We start from the raw sequence: 16,255 nt of genomic DNA on the forward strand, positions 1-16,255 counted from the left end.
TAACTAGTACATAAAAGTTGTACATATTGCTAAATGTGGTGGCACATGCCTATAATCAGGAGGCCAAGGCAGGAGGTTTAAGGCCAGTCTAGACTACAGACCATCTCAAAAGGCAAAACAGAAGAAAACAGAAATAACTAAATGTGCATGTGTAAGTATGGTAGAATAAAGTGTTTCAATCTATGTGCTCAATGTATAATGTTTAAATCAAGTAAAACATACCTGTGTTTAGCAGGGTGGTGGTGGCACAAGCATTTAATGCCAGCAGCTGGGAAACAGAGGCAGGTGAATCTTTATGAATCCAAGGCCAGCATGGTCTACAGAGTGAGTTCCAAGACAGTCAAACAAAAACTAAACAACCAAACATGCCTGTGGTTGCACACCTTTATCAGTTCTATATTATGAGGCTCGCAGAGCATTCCCAGTGTCCTTAAGACAGGTACCACACACATTACTTGGAGTCACCCATTTCACTGTAGCTTCACCAGTGTACTTATCGCTGTTTTCTGACTTTAACAGTACCCGCTGGCCAGGCTTTTCCTGCCTATAAGCCCAAAGAAATTCTTTTCCACCCTATCTACCATGCACCAGGCCCTGTACTTAGTCTTCAGCCTAAGTGTTCCATATGGCCCCACAAAACAGACAGAAACTGCCATCACTGTATAGGGACAGGAAGTGGGCCACTCACCTGTAGTTTTGTTTTTGTTTTGTTTTAACTCTTTGGGGGCCCACCACCCAGCTCCCAAATAAATACATAGAGACCTGTTTTTACTTATGAATGCCCAGCCTTATCTTGGCTTGTTTCTAGCCAGATTTCTTAACTTAAATTTTCCCGTTTCTCTTTAACTATGTTTTGCCTCTGGGCTTTTACCTTTCTCTGTTATATATACTGTTTTTTCCTTCTTACTCTGTGGCTGGCTGTGTGGTTGTGTGCCTGTGTGGCTGACCTTTGGCATCTTCCTCTCCTTCTCCCCTCAATCCTTTGTTCTTCTTTTCTTTTTCTCTATTCTCTCTGCCTGGCAGCCACTCCTGTTTCTCTCTTCTGCCTCACTATTGGCCATTCAGCTCTTCATTAGATCAATCAGATGTGTAGGTAGGCAGAGTAACACAGCTTTACAGAGTTAAGCAAATTCAGCTTAAAAGAATGCAACACATCTTTACAACATTAAACAAATATTCCACAGCATACACGAATGTAGCACATCTTAAATAATATTCCACTTCATTCACCTGCTTGTGATCACGGATTTCCAGGCCAGCAGAACTAGGATCTTAATCCAAGTCACCAGGCTCCAGGGACCGGCCTCTTTTTCACAGAAGACTTATTTTCCAATCACTTCGTAAATAATCCACATTGATGCCTCTCCTCGTTAGCCTGTGAGCCGGGTTCTCTCCACTTCAGTGCCACCCACCCCACTGTATATCTCTCAATTCCTTTTGCTTGGCTTCTAGAGACTTCGGGCTCTTTCTGGGAGCATGCAGTGACTTTGGTTTCTGATTCCATTACTTTTTCAAACTCCTTCCCCTTTCTTTCTCCTTCTCATTAGAAACTCCCAGGAGTCTGCCCTTCCAGATCATATACCCTGTGTAAAGCATGCTCATGACATCATTGCTCACAAATGTCAATTCCTAAACATTCACCTCCACTCTGACCCCCTACTGTAGCCCTCATCAGGCCTTCCGGGTTGGCTTCCCCCCAGAAAAACCAACACTGTTTTCAAAAGTCCACATTGAACTTGACTCTGCTTCCCAAGCCTCCTTCCTTCCTCATGTAGGTAACTCAGGAAAGCCCCACCCAGTCACACCACCGGAAATCCAAGTTGGTTATTTTGGAGGTGGGCTGGATGAGGGGCGGGAAGTAGGAAAAGGCTCACACTGCTTGAAATGAGTGGTCTCCCACTAGCAGTGGGTGGGCAAGATGAGCCATGCTCTGAGGCTTCTGTCTTTAGAGGAAACCCAGCCCAGCATTACTGGGTAAATTGTCTTGATTGTTAGAAGTTGGTTAGCAATGCAAATATTGTAAAAGTGTTCTCAGGCTAAATCCCCTGTGGATAGGCTGGCAGGCCACACCTTTGCTGCCATCCTTCAGTCAAGCACTCTGCTCTCCCCGCCCCAGGGACTGCGTCTAGGCTGACTTGAGCCTCAGTCCCCAACCTGAGCTCAGGCAAATTCCAGACCTACAAGCCTGTTGCTGCTTTAGCACCTCCTGCCTCAGCAGAGAGAGCCACACCCTCTTACTTCCAGAGCAGGAAGTTCCCTGTCCCCTCAACATCTTATGTCCCACTCGTCCATAGGAAATCTAGGTTTGCAACGTGTAATCAACAATTTCTAAAATTCACAATAAAAAGCTTTATATGCAAAAGCTCCTTTTCTTGTGTCAGGTTTGGTACAGCCAGTTTAGTGGAGCGAAGCCACCAGCACCACCATCATTGCCTTGGCTAGGGCAGTCCCAGTCTCAGGAGAGGGGGCAAGTCTTTGAGGCAAAGAGACTTACCAGGAAGTGACCCAGCTAGCCAGCACTGCTGGTTTTTGAGGCCCAAATTACTCAGCTTTATTTTCCCCTGACTTCACATACAAAGTCTTGTGTTCCCCCTGTTATTTTCTTTAAGTACAATTTCTATTTCCGATCTCCACTTCCTCCTAGCACAATCCAACTTATAATGGGGTTTACACCAACCAAAATCCCCAAGGGCAGTCTCGTTCTCTGAAGTCTCCATGAGAGAAGCACTTACTGTTCTTGCTGCCTCTTAATGGGTTCTTTCCCCTTCTTTGCTGGGATTTCCAGTATGGCCACTCTTCTCAAGCCCCATTGCATCTCTGGTCACATAAGAGCTCTTGAGAGGCTAGAAAGATGCCATTTCTCCTTGAATTGTCACCAAGCCAGTTCATGGTAGTTGCAGAAGAATCTGCCACTGGCAGGTTTTGTTTTTTTTTTTTTTTTTTTTTTTTTTTTTTTTTTTTTTTTGGTGGTGGTGGTGGTGGTGGTGGTGGGGCAGGCAGGGGAACCTGGCTGTCTGGAACTGTCCTGTTCTAAAGGTTTCTGTAAGCACAAGAAAGCTAAAACCTAGTAGTGATTTCTCTGCTGGATTTTGCAGAGGTGGGACAGAGGGGTCTGCTTACTTCACTCTGCCTGTTAAATAAGAACACCTTAGACCATAACTGCAAAATGAACATAAAAGCATTCAGGATGGTGGAGAGGAAAGACCTATGAGAGCCAGGAACACAAAGACTGGTGTTAAATTTATTCAGCTATTCTTTTGGTTTCTAAATCCTTTGGTGTCAAGAAATCCAGTAACCCAAAAATGCAAAAGCCATGGAGAAGAACACGAAAGCTGGCCAAAAGTCACAAAAGGCTAAGAAAAGGAAAGCCAAAAAATCTGGAGAAGTGTAAAGAGGGTGGGGCTTAAAGTGTATCTAAAGAATGATGGTGCTCATGTGAAAATGCTCCAAATTGGTCAAGAGACTTCTTCAGATTAAAGAAGCTGGACAAACACCACATAAAATAACCCTGAGGGACCCACACCAAGACACACAATAAAACTTGTGAAAACTAAGGACACAAAAACATCTTGAAAGTAATGGGAGGGAAGTGATATTACCTACGGGAACTAAAGGGTTTAGATGGAAGTGGGCATCATCATAAAATCCCATCTTTATTGAAACATCTTTCAGGAATAGCATCCCAGACATTCTTAGATGTGTGAGCTGAAAACAATCCAAGAGAATGTCTGCGGCTGACCATCCTTTGCTATTGATTCCCTGCACCAAAAATAAATAGACAAATCAATGAAATTAAATAAATCCAAATGCAACTACATGTTGTCTATGAGAAATTCAGTTCTAATATAATGATGGTATATGTAGAAATACCCCAACAAAGCTATAAACAAACTAAAACAAGACCTGAGCCCTCCTACGTTATATGTAATAAATAGGTTGAGCAAGTTTACAAATTACAAGCCCAGGAAACAAAAGTCAGTTTTATCACCATAGACTAGAAATTAATCTAGGCACATTGAGAGAAATAACACATGGCATTTGCAAATATGAATATATATTTAGTAGGGCAGTAATGGCTCACACCTTTAATCCCAGCACTCAGGAGGCAGAGGCAGGCAGATCTCTGAGTTTGAGACCAGCTTGGTCTACCAAGAGGGTTCCAGGACAGCCAGGGCTACACATAGAAATCCTGTCTTGGAAAACCAAAATAAATAAATAAATAGAAGAAAAAAAGTATAAATCTAAAATATTTGTGTAAGACTTGTATGCTGTTAAAAGTACTGCCTTGTATAGAAAGGAAGAAATAGACTTACTAATGTTCATGGTTTGTAAAACTTAACCTTGAAAATGTTAACTCTAGGCAAATGGATATCCATGTCAAAATCTCAGCATGAATTTTTTAATAGGCATAGACAACTCTGATCAAAAAAATTATGTTAATAGGTGAAGGACCTAGAATAGCTGAACCAATTTTGTGAAATGTGAAGTGAATATCAATATATAGAATTTATAGATTTATTAGAGTCTTCAACAATCAAGGAGCATGGTGTTGGCAATGGTATTCCCAAAGAAGCTGCCACAAACAATAGGGTAAAATGGGAGCCAGGAACAGACTGCAGAAAAAACAACCAAATTTTGAGAAAAGTGGAAAAACAATTCATGGGAAGAAAAACTGTCCCTCTGCTAAAGGTGCAGGAGCTACTGATATATGTGGACCCCCCCCACACACACAAAAAAAAACCTCTGAACTAAGTCTCACACCTTAAACATAAAATATAAAACAATATAACTCTGAACATGAATGTTCTCAAATGTAAGACTAAGCAAAGACTTCTTTTAACACCAAACACATGATCCATTAAAGCAAACACTGAAAATTTGTTTGTGACCCAAATTTAAGTTTTTGCTTTGCAAATGACCCTCTGAAGAGGCAGACTATAAATCAGGAGAGAACACTTGCATCACACATCTGACACAGGACTTGCTTCTATAATACATACATCCAGAACAATCAGAACTCAACTGTTTAAACACCCAATAAGATGGTGGTCAAAGGGCACTAGGATATAGAGAAGACAGGCAAATGGGAAGGTATTTGGCAACATATGCCATCAGTCAAATGCAGATAAAACATAAGAACACACAGAGAGACTTAAAAAAAAAATTTGGGGAGATGGCTCAGCAGTTAAGAGCACTGGCTGCTCTTGCAGAGGACCCGGACTTGGTTCCTAGCACCCACATGGCAGTTCATGATCATCTATCTTATACTTCAGTTCCAGGAGGCCTAATGCCCTTTCCTGACCTACTTGGGCTCTTGCCTACAATGTGGTACACTTTACATACACCCATAGATACATGCACATAAAATAAAAATGTTAACATTACTTTCATGGCAACAACAGTGGACAGTAAACAGATACACCTACTTTTTTATTTATTTATTTTTATTTTATTTAATTTTATATAACAAAGTCCAATTAAATGAAAACAAACATTTATACACAATATTTGGGAATTTGGGCATCGTTCTTTCCAAACTACTTTCTGCTGGTAAGGGGCGCTGTCTTGGGGGGATTTGAAGAAGATTCAGAAATCCTGGCTGTAATCTGTAGGGCTGTTTTGTCCAGCTGTTTTGAATGTAGGATTAGCTTGTACTCTGTTTCAGGCGGTCTGGTGTGATCAAACCACTTTAGTCTGGAAGGAATCCACATCTTTTCATTTTCTGCAGATACACCTACTTTGAAAACCATTTTATCAGCTCTTTAGAAAACTAAGCAAGCTATCTCCTTTTCCTTTCTTGTTTATTTGGGACAAAGTCTAGCTATGCAGACCAGGCTGATCTTGAACCAAAAGTAATCCTGTGTTAACAATCCTGTACACCGGGAGGGTGGCTGTGCCTAGCCAGTGTTCACAGTAGCTTTATTCAGGATTAGCTGCAAATTGGAAATTGCACAGATGAACTTTCCTTAATCAGGTGAATGGGGCAGTACTGTGATTCGTGGACCATGAAGCCAGATAATCCAGACAGTGCTAAATGGCAAAAGTACTAAAGGTTGCATATCTACCTCATGATTCCATTTACCAAAAAAAAAAAAAAAAAAAAAAAAAACCCTGAGATGACAAAAAAAATATTTAGAAGTAGAGAACAAAGCTAAGGCTGGCAGAGGTTGTGGGGAACAAGGATCAGAAAGGGAAGGAAATGTGGCTATAAAGGTGTTATGAGGGGGTCTCAGTGGATGGAAATGCTGTTTCTTGATTGTATAAATCCAATGTTATTCGGATATGATGGGACACATCTTTGATCCCAACACTTGGGAGGCAGAGGCAGGTGGATATCTATGAGTTCTGAGCCATCCAGAGCTACAGAGTGGGACACTATTAAAAAATAAAATAAAAATACAATCTAATATCACTGTGATATTGCTGTTTTGTCAGAAGTTACCATTAGAGGCCCTCTCCCTGGGTCCTACTGTGATAGCTAAGGAAGACACCATATTGTTCTATGCACCCATCTAAATTCCTAAAACATAAGTTCCCAGAAGCTCTGACTCCTTGTCTCCCTCCCCAAAATTGTGAAAGTATGTGAGAGGATTAACTGCTTACTCTGGTTTTTCTAAACACACTTATAGATGTGTACCAGGGCATGAGGCAGCTCCTTTATCGATGCATACAGGGGAGAGAGACAGCTCCTCACAACTGAGGGAGTAAAAGCAGTTTCTCACTCAGCTTACAGTCATGGTGGTGCCTACTTTAAAAGCCACTCTCTAGCCTTCTGTGTGGCACACCTTCAATTGGGTTTTAAGGCTGTCAGCCTGCTAGCAGTAAGTCGATTTAATTATAATTTGGTTCAGATCTTTCCCCAGTGGATCTGAACTCCTTAACACCACTATTGCTCCGGATGGCATGGAACTAATATCTTCTAGGGATGGCCAACCCCACTCCCTAAATAACCAGACTACAGGAGCAGCACACTGCACCCAGGTCCTAATCTCTCAACTCTCAGTCTGTGATCAGTTGGGAGCAACTCTACAATTTAGGAGAGATCCTGTTGCTAGCTCCTTTGACCTCGCTTCTCAAACTCTCAAACCACTGAAAGCCACAAAACACTGGTGCTGCAAATATCGAAACAGTGGCTGCCGGATCTGGCCACCCTTCCTTTCTGTAAACCACAGTTAAACAGTGGTATGTAACTAAGAGGCCCAGCCCTGCTTTGAGACCAGGCTCCCAGCCCCTCCCCTGAGCCTGCTGCCTCTAATCCTGGCCTACCAGAAAATACAAAAACAGCCCCAAGAAATCATCTAGCCACTCTTTCTGTGTCCAAGCCTTGGAGACCTGCCTAAGGCAGAGGGAGAGCTAAGTCCTTCAGCATGGCCTGCAGCTGGAGGGCCTCCTTTTAATTTTCAAGTTAGAATGCAGACTGTGGCCGCCTCACTTCTGTGGATGCCACAACTATCCCACGACAGTGGCTCTATCCAATACTGCTGTTTTGCAAAGTGGTTTGCCAAGAAAAAAGTGCAGTTGTCACTCACAGGTGTCAGGCATAGTTCACAGTGGACATGCTGTAAATTTAAGGCTGATTCCAGACTCTCCACAGCCTCATAGACAGCTGTGGTGGTGTGATCAGGCTTCTGGGGTACCTAAGGGAAGTGGTTTCATGCAGAGAGAAAGTGTGTGTGTGTGTGTGTGTGTGTGTGTGTGTGTGTGTGTGTGTGATGTGTCTGTTCCTTCTCCAGGGTTCTAAGCACTTGTGTGTGAATGCCATGTGTCTTTACCTGTCTGGGTGTGTGTGGTGTGTGTTTCATCTCTGTTGTGAATGAAAACTACTGGAGAGAAGTGCATCTGGCTGTGAAGGAAAACTAAAAGGAATCTGTATCTGCAGAGACTGGTGAATCAGAATTTCAGTACTGTGGAGAGGTTGAAATGTTGCAGGTCCAAAGGGGAATTACCTTGTCTTGGGCTAAATTCTGGCCCTCTGGAACAGCCATTCCTTCCTTGGCCCTCTTTGTCAGAACTAACATCTTGTGGCAATAGATAAAAGACCTTTTAGAATCCATTGACTTAACAGGATAACTAGCTTCTACCAACCCAAAAGCTAAGAAGGAATCTTGAACCTGCAGGAAAGCTTCCCCTACCTCACTGTACCTACCTCTCTGGTGTACCCTTTAATGTATTTTAAACTTGCCTTGATTTATGATTTCCTCTGTTCTGTAAAACTACAAAAACTCCCTGAAACTGCTTCCACATTGGAACATGGAATCTGGGTAACCTAAGTCCGTGTTCCCAGGCCATGGCCACTCAAAATGGCTCCAAAATAAATAATCTTATTCCCTTTAAGCTGGGAGCTGTGGTTTTTGTGTCTACACTGTGCATGTGGTGTATTGTTTTTATCTGTGTACATAGTGTCTAGGAACTGTGAGTCCACGCTGTTGTGTGTCTGTATTCTTGTAGTAACTGTGACATCATGTGTGCCCTTGTGTGCAGCTAGCATCTGGGGTAAGGATCCTGAGGATGTGTCCTTGTGTCCATTTGGGTGTGCCTGCACCTGCGCTATGTGAAGGTGGGTCTCGCACGTGTGCATCTGTAAACATGTGCATTCAGTACTTGTGAGCTTGTACCTGTGTGTGGATCAGTGCTCTTGCCTGTGCGGCTGAGCTGGAAGAGCCCCTTAGTTCGGTTCAGGGCCCCGTGACAGTCCCATGCAGCTGACGGTAGGGCTGGGAAGAGCGCGTGGCAGGTCGGCGGGCGGTGCCCCGCTCCTCCCCGGGGGCCGGGCACACGTGGGCCCCCGGCACCGCCTCCCCGCGCGTCCCCACCCAGCGGGCCGCCCCCGCCGCCCAGCGGCTGGGGATAAAGTGGCGGCGCAGACGCCGCGCCCTATTGCCGCGCAGCCGGCCACGCGCAGTAGTCTGGCTCTAGCTCTTCGCAGACCCGGACCCGCGTGGCGCTCAGGGGACGTGACAGCGGCGCTCGTGGCCCGGGTAACTGCCTTCCGCCCCTGCCTCAGGGTAGGAGCCACCGCCAGGGGTCCCCTGCGCGCGTGTGCGTGCGCACGAGTGTGCGCGCGTGTCAGCGTGAGCGCGCCCCTCTCGCCCTCGCACCAACCCCCAAACCGACTTGTGCCGTCAACTGCATCTTCCCAGCCCGGTGTGGGGACACGGGCCAAGTCCCCGCTGTGTGTGGCGTGCCGATGACAGCCGCGGGGCTTCCTTCCCCAAGCAATCGCGGGCGGGCAGGAGGCAAAGTTTGTCGGAGAATCGGGGTGACTTTGCTCGGGGACCCGCATCTGCGCGAATGCGCGGTGCCGCGGAGCGCGTCTTGCAGCAGCTCCGGGCTGGGGACCGGCTATCCCTCGCTCCCGGAACCCCTTCAGGGGTGTGTTCTGGAAAAGTGGTGACATGAGCTAGAGCTGGAGCGGCAGGAGGGAGCAGCTCGCACCCCTGCAGCCCAGGCGGGGAGGGCGCGGACCCCGCGGTGCTGCCCTGCGGCCGCGATGAGGGAACAGCCCTCGTTTGCCTGGCGCTGATACTCGAGGCTGTGTGGCGGTAGTGGAATGCGAAAGCCAGGACGGAATGGAAACAGGTTTGTCATGGCATCTTTGGCATTCAGAAAGGAGATATAGCTCGGGGCTCGTAACTTACTTATTATGGCCCCATAGAATCCACTCAGTGGAGATTTTAGGAGAGATGGGTCCTTGCAGCTGGGGCTTTGTACCCACGGAACTGACTGTAATTTCCGCTTGATTACAGCTAAAACAGTCTTTAAGATGAAGTTTCCTGAGATGATTTAAAATAAACACAGATGGGAGGGGGCTGTAATGAAGCACTTTAAAAAAAAATAAGGACTTAAGGACAAGTGTGAGTTTTAAGACTTAGAGAGGTTTGCAAGAAATGTATGTTATTTCAAGTATATATATCAAATTGAGGTTTTTTTTTTAAGCTGCCTAGAAAAAGAAAAAAAGAAAAAAAAAAAAGCCACTGTCCTGACCCTGAACAAGGATTTCTTTCCTCCCCAATGGATATGAGTATATTTCTGACTTTAGAATATGTCCACTTTCTCCCAAGGGCCAGAAGACCTCTACAGGATGCCTGAGGCAAGTTCTCCCAGGCGAACTCCCCAGAATGTTCCCTACCAGGACCTGCCTCACCTGGTCAACGCAGACGGGCAGTACCTCTTTTGTAGGTACTGGAAGCCCACTGGCACACCCAAGTAAGTCTTCCTTTGTGGCTGGCACCTGCTAGTCTTCCTTGGTCATCATGGGGTGCACTCTTTGTGTGAGTTACCTCCCACGCCATTGACACCCCTGGCACAGCGGTGGTAATGGGGTTGAGAGGTATACTTAACATAGGGTTTTCTTAAAAGTGAGAGACCGAGAGTTCTCTATTCATTACAACTAAGATAGGATTATACTGTCTTTTCAGAGAGTCACATGACTTTTTTTTGTACCAGAATTAATTTCCTGTTGGAAGCATTTATTTAAAAGCAAACCTAACAATTAAAGAAAAAAATCTGCTCAATTAATAAGAAAACTAAAATTATATGTGCGCATATGTACCTTTTAATATTTACTATCTATTCCTGCTAATCCTGAGGTTCAGAGATGATGCCCAGCTGTCTGGGCTGAGAGGGATCTGGTGTTTATTGTTTTGGCTCCTTGCCAGCTCAGTCACCCTGTCCCTTCCCCACCTGAATCCAGGATTTGCCTTGCTGTTAGAAATGGGCTGGGATGGGACATAGCCAGAGACCTCTCTCCTGCTATTCTTTTCCTCCTGGGTGGAGAGGGGGAAGGCCCTGTTTGTTGGTGTTGTTCAGGCAAGAGAGTATTTGTGGCAGCCTTGGTCTTGTGAAGTCACTGATCCTGTCCCTGTTTCAGAGGAGGCTTACCTGTTCCATGGGCCTCATGTCTCCCAGGGTCCTGGTGGGTGTGTATTCTGTCTCCCACTGGGCCTCTGGGGTTACCTAGTTGAGTGGCTTTCTCGACCAGGTGTGTGCCATCCAGCTGGCTTCCTGTTAACAATACAGAGGTAGTGGCTGTTAATATTGTGGCTTTGGGGCAGCTGCCCCAGTTACTGTGTGCTGTGTGTTCCCACAGTGGGCAGTGGTGCACAGGCTGTTAGATGTTCTCCTAGTTCTTAAAGACATGCTGTAGAGGAGAGTGTGCTAGGGTGTGTGAAGTGTGGCGCATCGCTGCCCTCATTAACCGTTAATTCTCACTCTGACTTATATTGCTTTTACTTTCTAACAAGTCCTTTTACAGGAGGGAAACAGGGAATGAAAGTCCGTTGTTGAGCCTTTGAAGTCTTTTTGGAGGAGTTGTGAGTGCTTCAGTTCACAGTAGAACACAGAGGGCCTGCAGTCTTCAGCGGGGGAAGGGAGATGGTGGACTAGGCCAGGAATGGCCAAGTTGGCTGCCCTCGCCTTGGCTGTGGGTGGTTTTCACAATCTCCCCACTGAAGTTGCGATGCAGGCGGCTCCTGGCTCACTTGCTTTTGCTCTAGTTAGAGGCAGCAACCCAACATCTTGGCTTCAACTGAACTGGCTCTTGGAAGTCAGCATCTGCCTTGTGATAGATGCACTGGGCATAGGAATGGGGCTGGACAGTGGCAGCTATTGGGCTCAAAGGTTTGGAAGAAATGTGCCTTCAGGAAAAAAAAAAAAAAAAGTTAAAGGGCAGGAGGCATGAAAGCCACAGAACCATTAGCGTTTGTGGCTTGGCCACTTCCCATACTGTTAGCTCTGTGTTGTAAGAGAGGATAGTCAGGTCCTGGGTCCTGCCATGGTTTCACAAATAACCCAGGTTAGTTGTCTCTGGATTCCACTGTCTGCCTGGCCTGCCACCACCTCCCAGAGAGAATTCAGTTGGTAAACTACCTTTGGGATTGGGGACTGCCTCTGATGGAGCCAGTCTTGGGAACATTTTGTAACCAGCCTAATTCAATTGAGACAACAGTGCCTTGGAAGTCTCCTTTGGAGAGAGATATACATCCTTATAGTTGATGGGCCTTGGAAAGGTCTTGACGACCCCTTAGAAAGTGTCATAGCAGCTAGAGTGGTGGAATGGTGTGGGGCTTAGGGTAGGGGCCTGTGCCAGCTGATAGCCAGGGGTCTCCAGGTCTCAATCATAGGAGCAGATGCTTCTCAAGCTTTTGTCTCTTGCTGGTCTGAGAGACCCCAAAGTGCCATTGCCCACATAGCACTGTCCACTTGCCAAGAGTACCTGAGCCCATCCCTCTCCTAGAGCCTTTCCCCTCCCTCACTGTAATCTGGGCCTCCCCTTGCAGAACATGCCTCCTCCGAGTCAGAAAAGAGGGGAAGAAAGAATGAGAAAGTACACAGAGGCTGAACTTCCATGCCTGTCCCACTGACCACATGATGTGTACCCATTTCTTTGTTACTTTGAATTTCAGATCCTGCTCCCTGGAGCCCTGCAGACCATCTCTGTGACTTGGCATTTGTTAGGTTGCTTTTATGGTCAGTTTGTTGTCCTCCTATCCCCTTCCCAGAGCACACCTGATATCTGGAGGACTGGCTCTGGGAGGTGCCCAGGCAACAAAGTTACAGGTGTCTGCCAGCCACAAGCTGGCAAACCGGCCCAACCTGCTTCTGGATGCTGGTTAAAACTCCCCAACCAGAAGGAGGAACAGGAGAGCTAGCTATTCTTGGTATAGTTGTTATAGCTACAGCGGAAGCTGATTATGTCATTACAAATGGTAAACTCCCCAGACCCTAAGGAAGAAGAGGGCATTCCTGGGATAGTTGTTGCAGTGCAAACATGCTGTTTTCAATATGGTAGTCTGGAGTCTTGGGTTCCGTTAGTCATTACTCCCTTTGGCCACATCAAGGCAGGTCTTACTCATCCAGATGTATTTACAGTCATGAAAATACTGTGGGTCTCATTTTTTGTGCAGGACCTAGTATGGTTCAGAGATTGGACTAGGCTCTGTCCATACCTGATCTCTTAAATGTCCACACTAATCCAAAGGGAAACAGTGTGGTTGCTACTATGGCTGCTTTCCCAGGAAGGAGCTGATGTAGAGTGTTATAAAGCATCTAGCAGCCTGGGGAGATGACACAGTCAATAAAGTGCTCGCTGTGCAATCATGAGTGAAGGTCTGGTTCTGGAAGCAGTGTAGTGACCATGTACCTGTATCTCTAGTGCTGGAAGAACAAAGACAGGCAAATTCACCTTGTCCTGTTCACTGAGCCTTGGGTCCCAGTGAGAGACCGTGTCTCAAAAACCAAGATGGACAGCTTCTGAGGTTGGCCTCTGCCTTTTACACATATGTGCATATACACCCACATTCACACACACACACACACACACACACACACACACACACACACACTCACACTCAGACCCTGTGTCTGTTGCTCTTCTGAACACACTGCCTGAAAGGGAAAGTCATCCACCACAACTATTACACATTAAAAGTGGCCTGTTGATTAGAGATATGTGTCTGCTCTGGAGAAAGAGGAGAAAAAAGCACTCATGCTGCCCCAGACTCCTTACTCCATGGCAGCTTCAACTCTTTGGCAAGCTTCCTCTGATGGGCAGGATCACAGACATTGGTCTGTGGATGGGGTCAGGAGGCCATGAGTTCTCCTGAATTAGGCATCCATGGCTGCCCTATGCCCTGGGGTTATCTTTTTGTTCCTTTCATCAAGTGGTCCTCAGTTCCTACAAAGTTCAGCTTTGATCAGGAGTGAGAGTCTCATAGCTGTTCTTAAGAACAGTGAGCCTGCTGGTGGGGGTTCAGTCGTCTGTGAACAATGCTGATTCGGTGATGGAGAAGCCCCTAAAGTGCTCATCTGCTTATGATTGAGGCTGGAGTGTACCCTGTAATTACAGGATTACCCAGCTCTGCCCTTACCTGCTGGCTCCAGGCAGGAGTGCCTCTCTTCACTGGCCTGAAAGAGATGCTAAGTGGACAGGGTTGAGCCAGGCCCCAGCGCTCTCTTCTCCAGCCTGATGGGCTCCTCATGTTCCATGCACTTGGCCTCTAGGTTGCTCCTTCATGCTTTGTTTCCTGTGGCCACTGTGACTCTAATTAAGGGAGCCTCCACATGTGACCACTCTAGCCCAGATGTCCTGAGGCACACAGATCAGTGGGCTGGCCTGCACCTGGCTGGAAAGCCAAGCCTTGGGTTTTGGCAAGAGCTGAACCTTTCCATTGCTATCAGTACGGGATGCCCACACCACTCAAACTCCAGAACCCAAGCCTTCCAGTGCCCTTGCTAGGCGTGCCCTTCCCCCAGGGTGCTTCCCTAGCCTCCCAGTGAGGCCAGGCTCAGACTGTGTTGAGATGGAATGTTGGGTGGGGCTATGAGAGGGGTGCATGGGTGACAGACTGACAAGGGTGATGTTTGCTCATGCCCTGTGTTCGCACACCATGTTCGTTGCTGGTTCTGTGGTAAGCTGGAGCACAATTGCTCGCTGTTGGTCTCCAGCTCTGCAGGGTGGGGCTCTACTGAGGTACATCTGTGCCCCCCTTTCCTGGACACCTTGGCTCCCCTTTATCTGCCTCCCCTCTCCGTTTGGAATGTTACCTAGTGCCAACCTGAAACACTTCCTCCCACCTATGCAAATCTGTCTGGAAAAGAAGCCACTTGCTAGAAGCATATTCAGATGTCACAGTCCTTCCTCCTGTCCCATAACACGCTCCTCACACTGGGTATGTGGCTATCTGGAGATAGATGGGGAGATGAAGAATTGGAATCACCGCGTTGTCTGCCACTTCTGCCTTGTAGAAACTCTGTTCTCAGAGGTCAGCCTTCTTCTCTCCCTCTGGGGTTTCCAAGCAAGATGCAGGCCAGGTTTTCCCTTTCTTGCCTTCCTGTTTGCTTGCTGTGTTCAGGGCACCTGCTTGCAGATTGTGCTTTAATATCTGCATCTCCTTGCACCTCTTCTTGTGCCACCTGGCGCTAGGCATCACCTCCCCTCCCTCTTTACTTAGCTTACACCTACCTAGAGTGCCTTCACACGCCTAGTCTGAGCTCCTTCCTAGTGACTTCCCTAAGAGTCAACATGGCCAGGGTTCCCTGGCTCAGCTCTGGCACATTAGTTCTGTGATGAACATTAGTTGCTCAGGCTTGAGCTAGATCTTCTTTGCTTTTCTTCTCTGTCTGCCAGACTCCCACTAACAGGTCACTTGGCATGGCCATTTCCCCTGCCAGACATGTGAGCAGGTAGGGAGGGGGAGGAGGGCAGTGGTACTCTTCCAAAGGAGGAAGAAGCGCGCTCTCTCTCTCTCTCTCTCTCTCTCTCTCTCTCTCTCTCTCTCTCTCTCTCTCGTGTGTGTGTGTGTGTGTGTGTGTGTGTGTAGAGCTACCATGTGGCAAAGGCTAGAGAGGGACCCTGTGAAGCTACATTCCATGGTGACTTCCACTCCAAAGTCTGGTAAGCAGAGTGTGGGCTGGATTTCAGCTCTTGCCCTTTCACCTAGTGACTTCAGCAGTGTCTATCTTCCAGAAGGAAAGACAGAGCAGAGGTGCCAAAAAGAAAGCCAGAGCAGCAAGGCAGAGTTGGAGCCACAGGTCTGTGTCTTCACTGCTGCCTGGCTAGAGATGTTGCTAGTGATATGAGTGGAAATCAAGGAGGGCCATCCCAGAGGCGATGGAGAGGAAGAAGACTTGGCTGTCCCTGCCTGATGACCAAGTGCATGGAGGGAGGGAAGGTCATCTACAGAGTCTCACCACTTGACAGGAAGTGCTGGGAGACTTGCTGGAGCAGATCTGGAGTGAGCCACCACGGTTCACACTGTGGCCCCACCACAGGAATGATGACTTTTTAAACACCTTTGATTTAACACCTGTTGCTACCCCACAACCATGACCCTACCCTATTGTGCACATTCCAGAAGCCCTGATGCTATTTTTTAATCCCTCACCTCTGTTTAGAAGCGCCTCTCTATTCTTTCGCCTATTTTAAGAATTTCCACAAGTCTCTTTCCCTTGCAGGAAGCTGTTATTTTCCTGCTGGTGTGTTTGCCTGTGCATTAGCAAACCCTCTTGCTTTTAAGTTGGCCATCCCTTCTGGGATGTTTTTTAAAGACTCAAAATGGCAGTGATTTTTCTGGTGCAAAGAGTAGAGGCTGCTGCTGCTCTGGGGTTGGTTTTCCCAAAGGCTTCGTTAAAGGATAAATTCTCCCAGTTGCTATAAGAATGTTCTGCAGATACAAATCTGGCTTTGTTTGGAGTCTGAGAGGGCAGATAGCAAAATAAGCCCCTTTGTGAATGGAAGCCTTGTTCTCTATGCCTA

At 46.8% G+C, this 16,255-nt stretch overlaps 1 protein-coding gene across 4 annotated transcripts in view; it reads left to right on the forward strand.

Annotated features, from left to right (window-relative positions):
* The window catches only part of Mgll (monoglyceride lipase), an 883,522-nt gene that overhangs the window by 774,098 nt on the left and 93,169 nt on the right, over positions 1-16,255 (forward strand). The window contains exons 1-2 of one of the 4 annotated variants that reach the window (XM_051203377.1): positions 8,899-8,978; positions 10,062-10,206. In XM_051203377.1, the coding sequence (XP_051059334.1) occupies positions 10,082-10,206 (125 nt within the window). In that variant the 5' untranslated portion in view covers positions 8,899-8,978; positions 10,062-10,081. Of the gene's footprint in view, positions 1-8,898; positions 8,979-9,156; positions 9,580-10,061; positions 10,207-16,255 lie in introns of those variants that run through there. The other 3 variants (XM_051203376.1, XM_051203380.1, XM_051203379.1) reach the window with 3 other exon arrangements.

This window comes from Phodopus roborovskii, unplaced genomic scaffold, assembly GCF_943737965.1.
Source record: "Phodopus roborovskii unplaced genomic scaffold, PHOROB, whole genome shotgun sequence".
Lineage (NCBI taxonomy): Eukaryota > Metazoa > Chordata > Mammalia > Rodentia > Cricetidae > Phodopus > Phodopus roborovskii.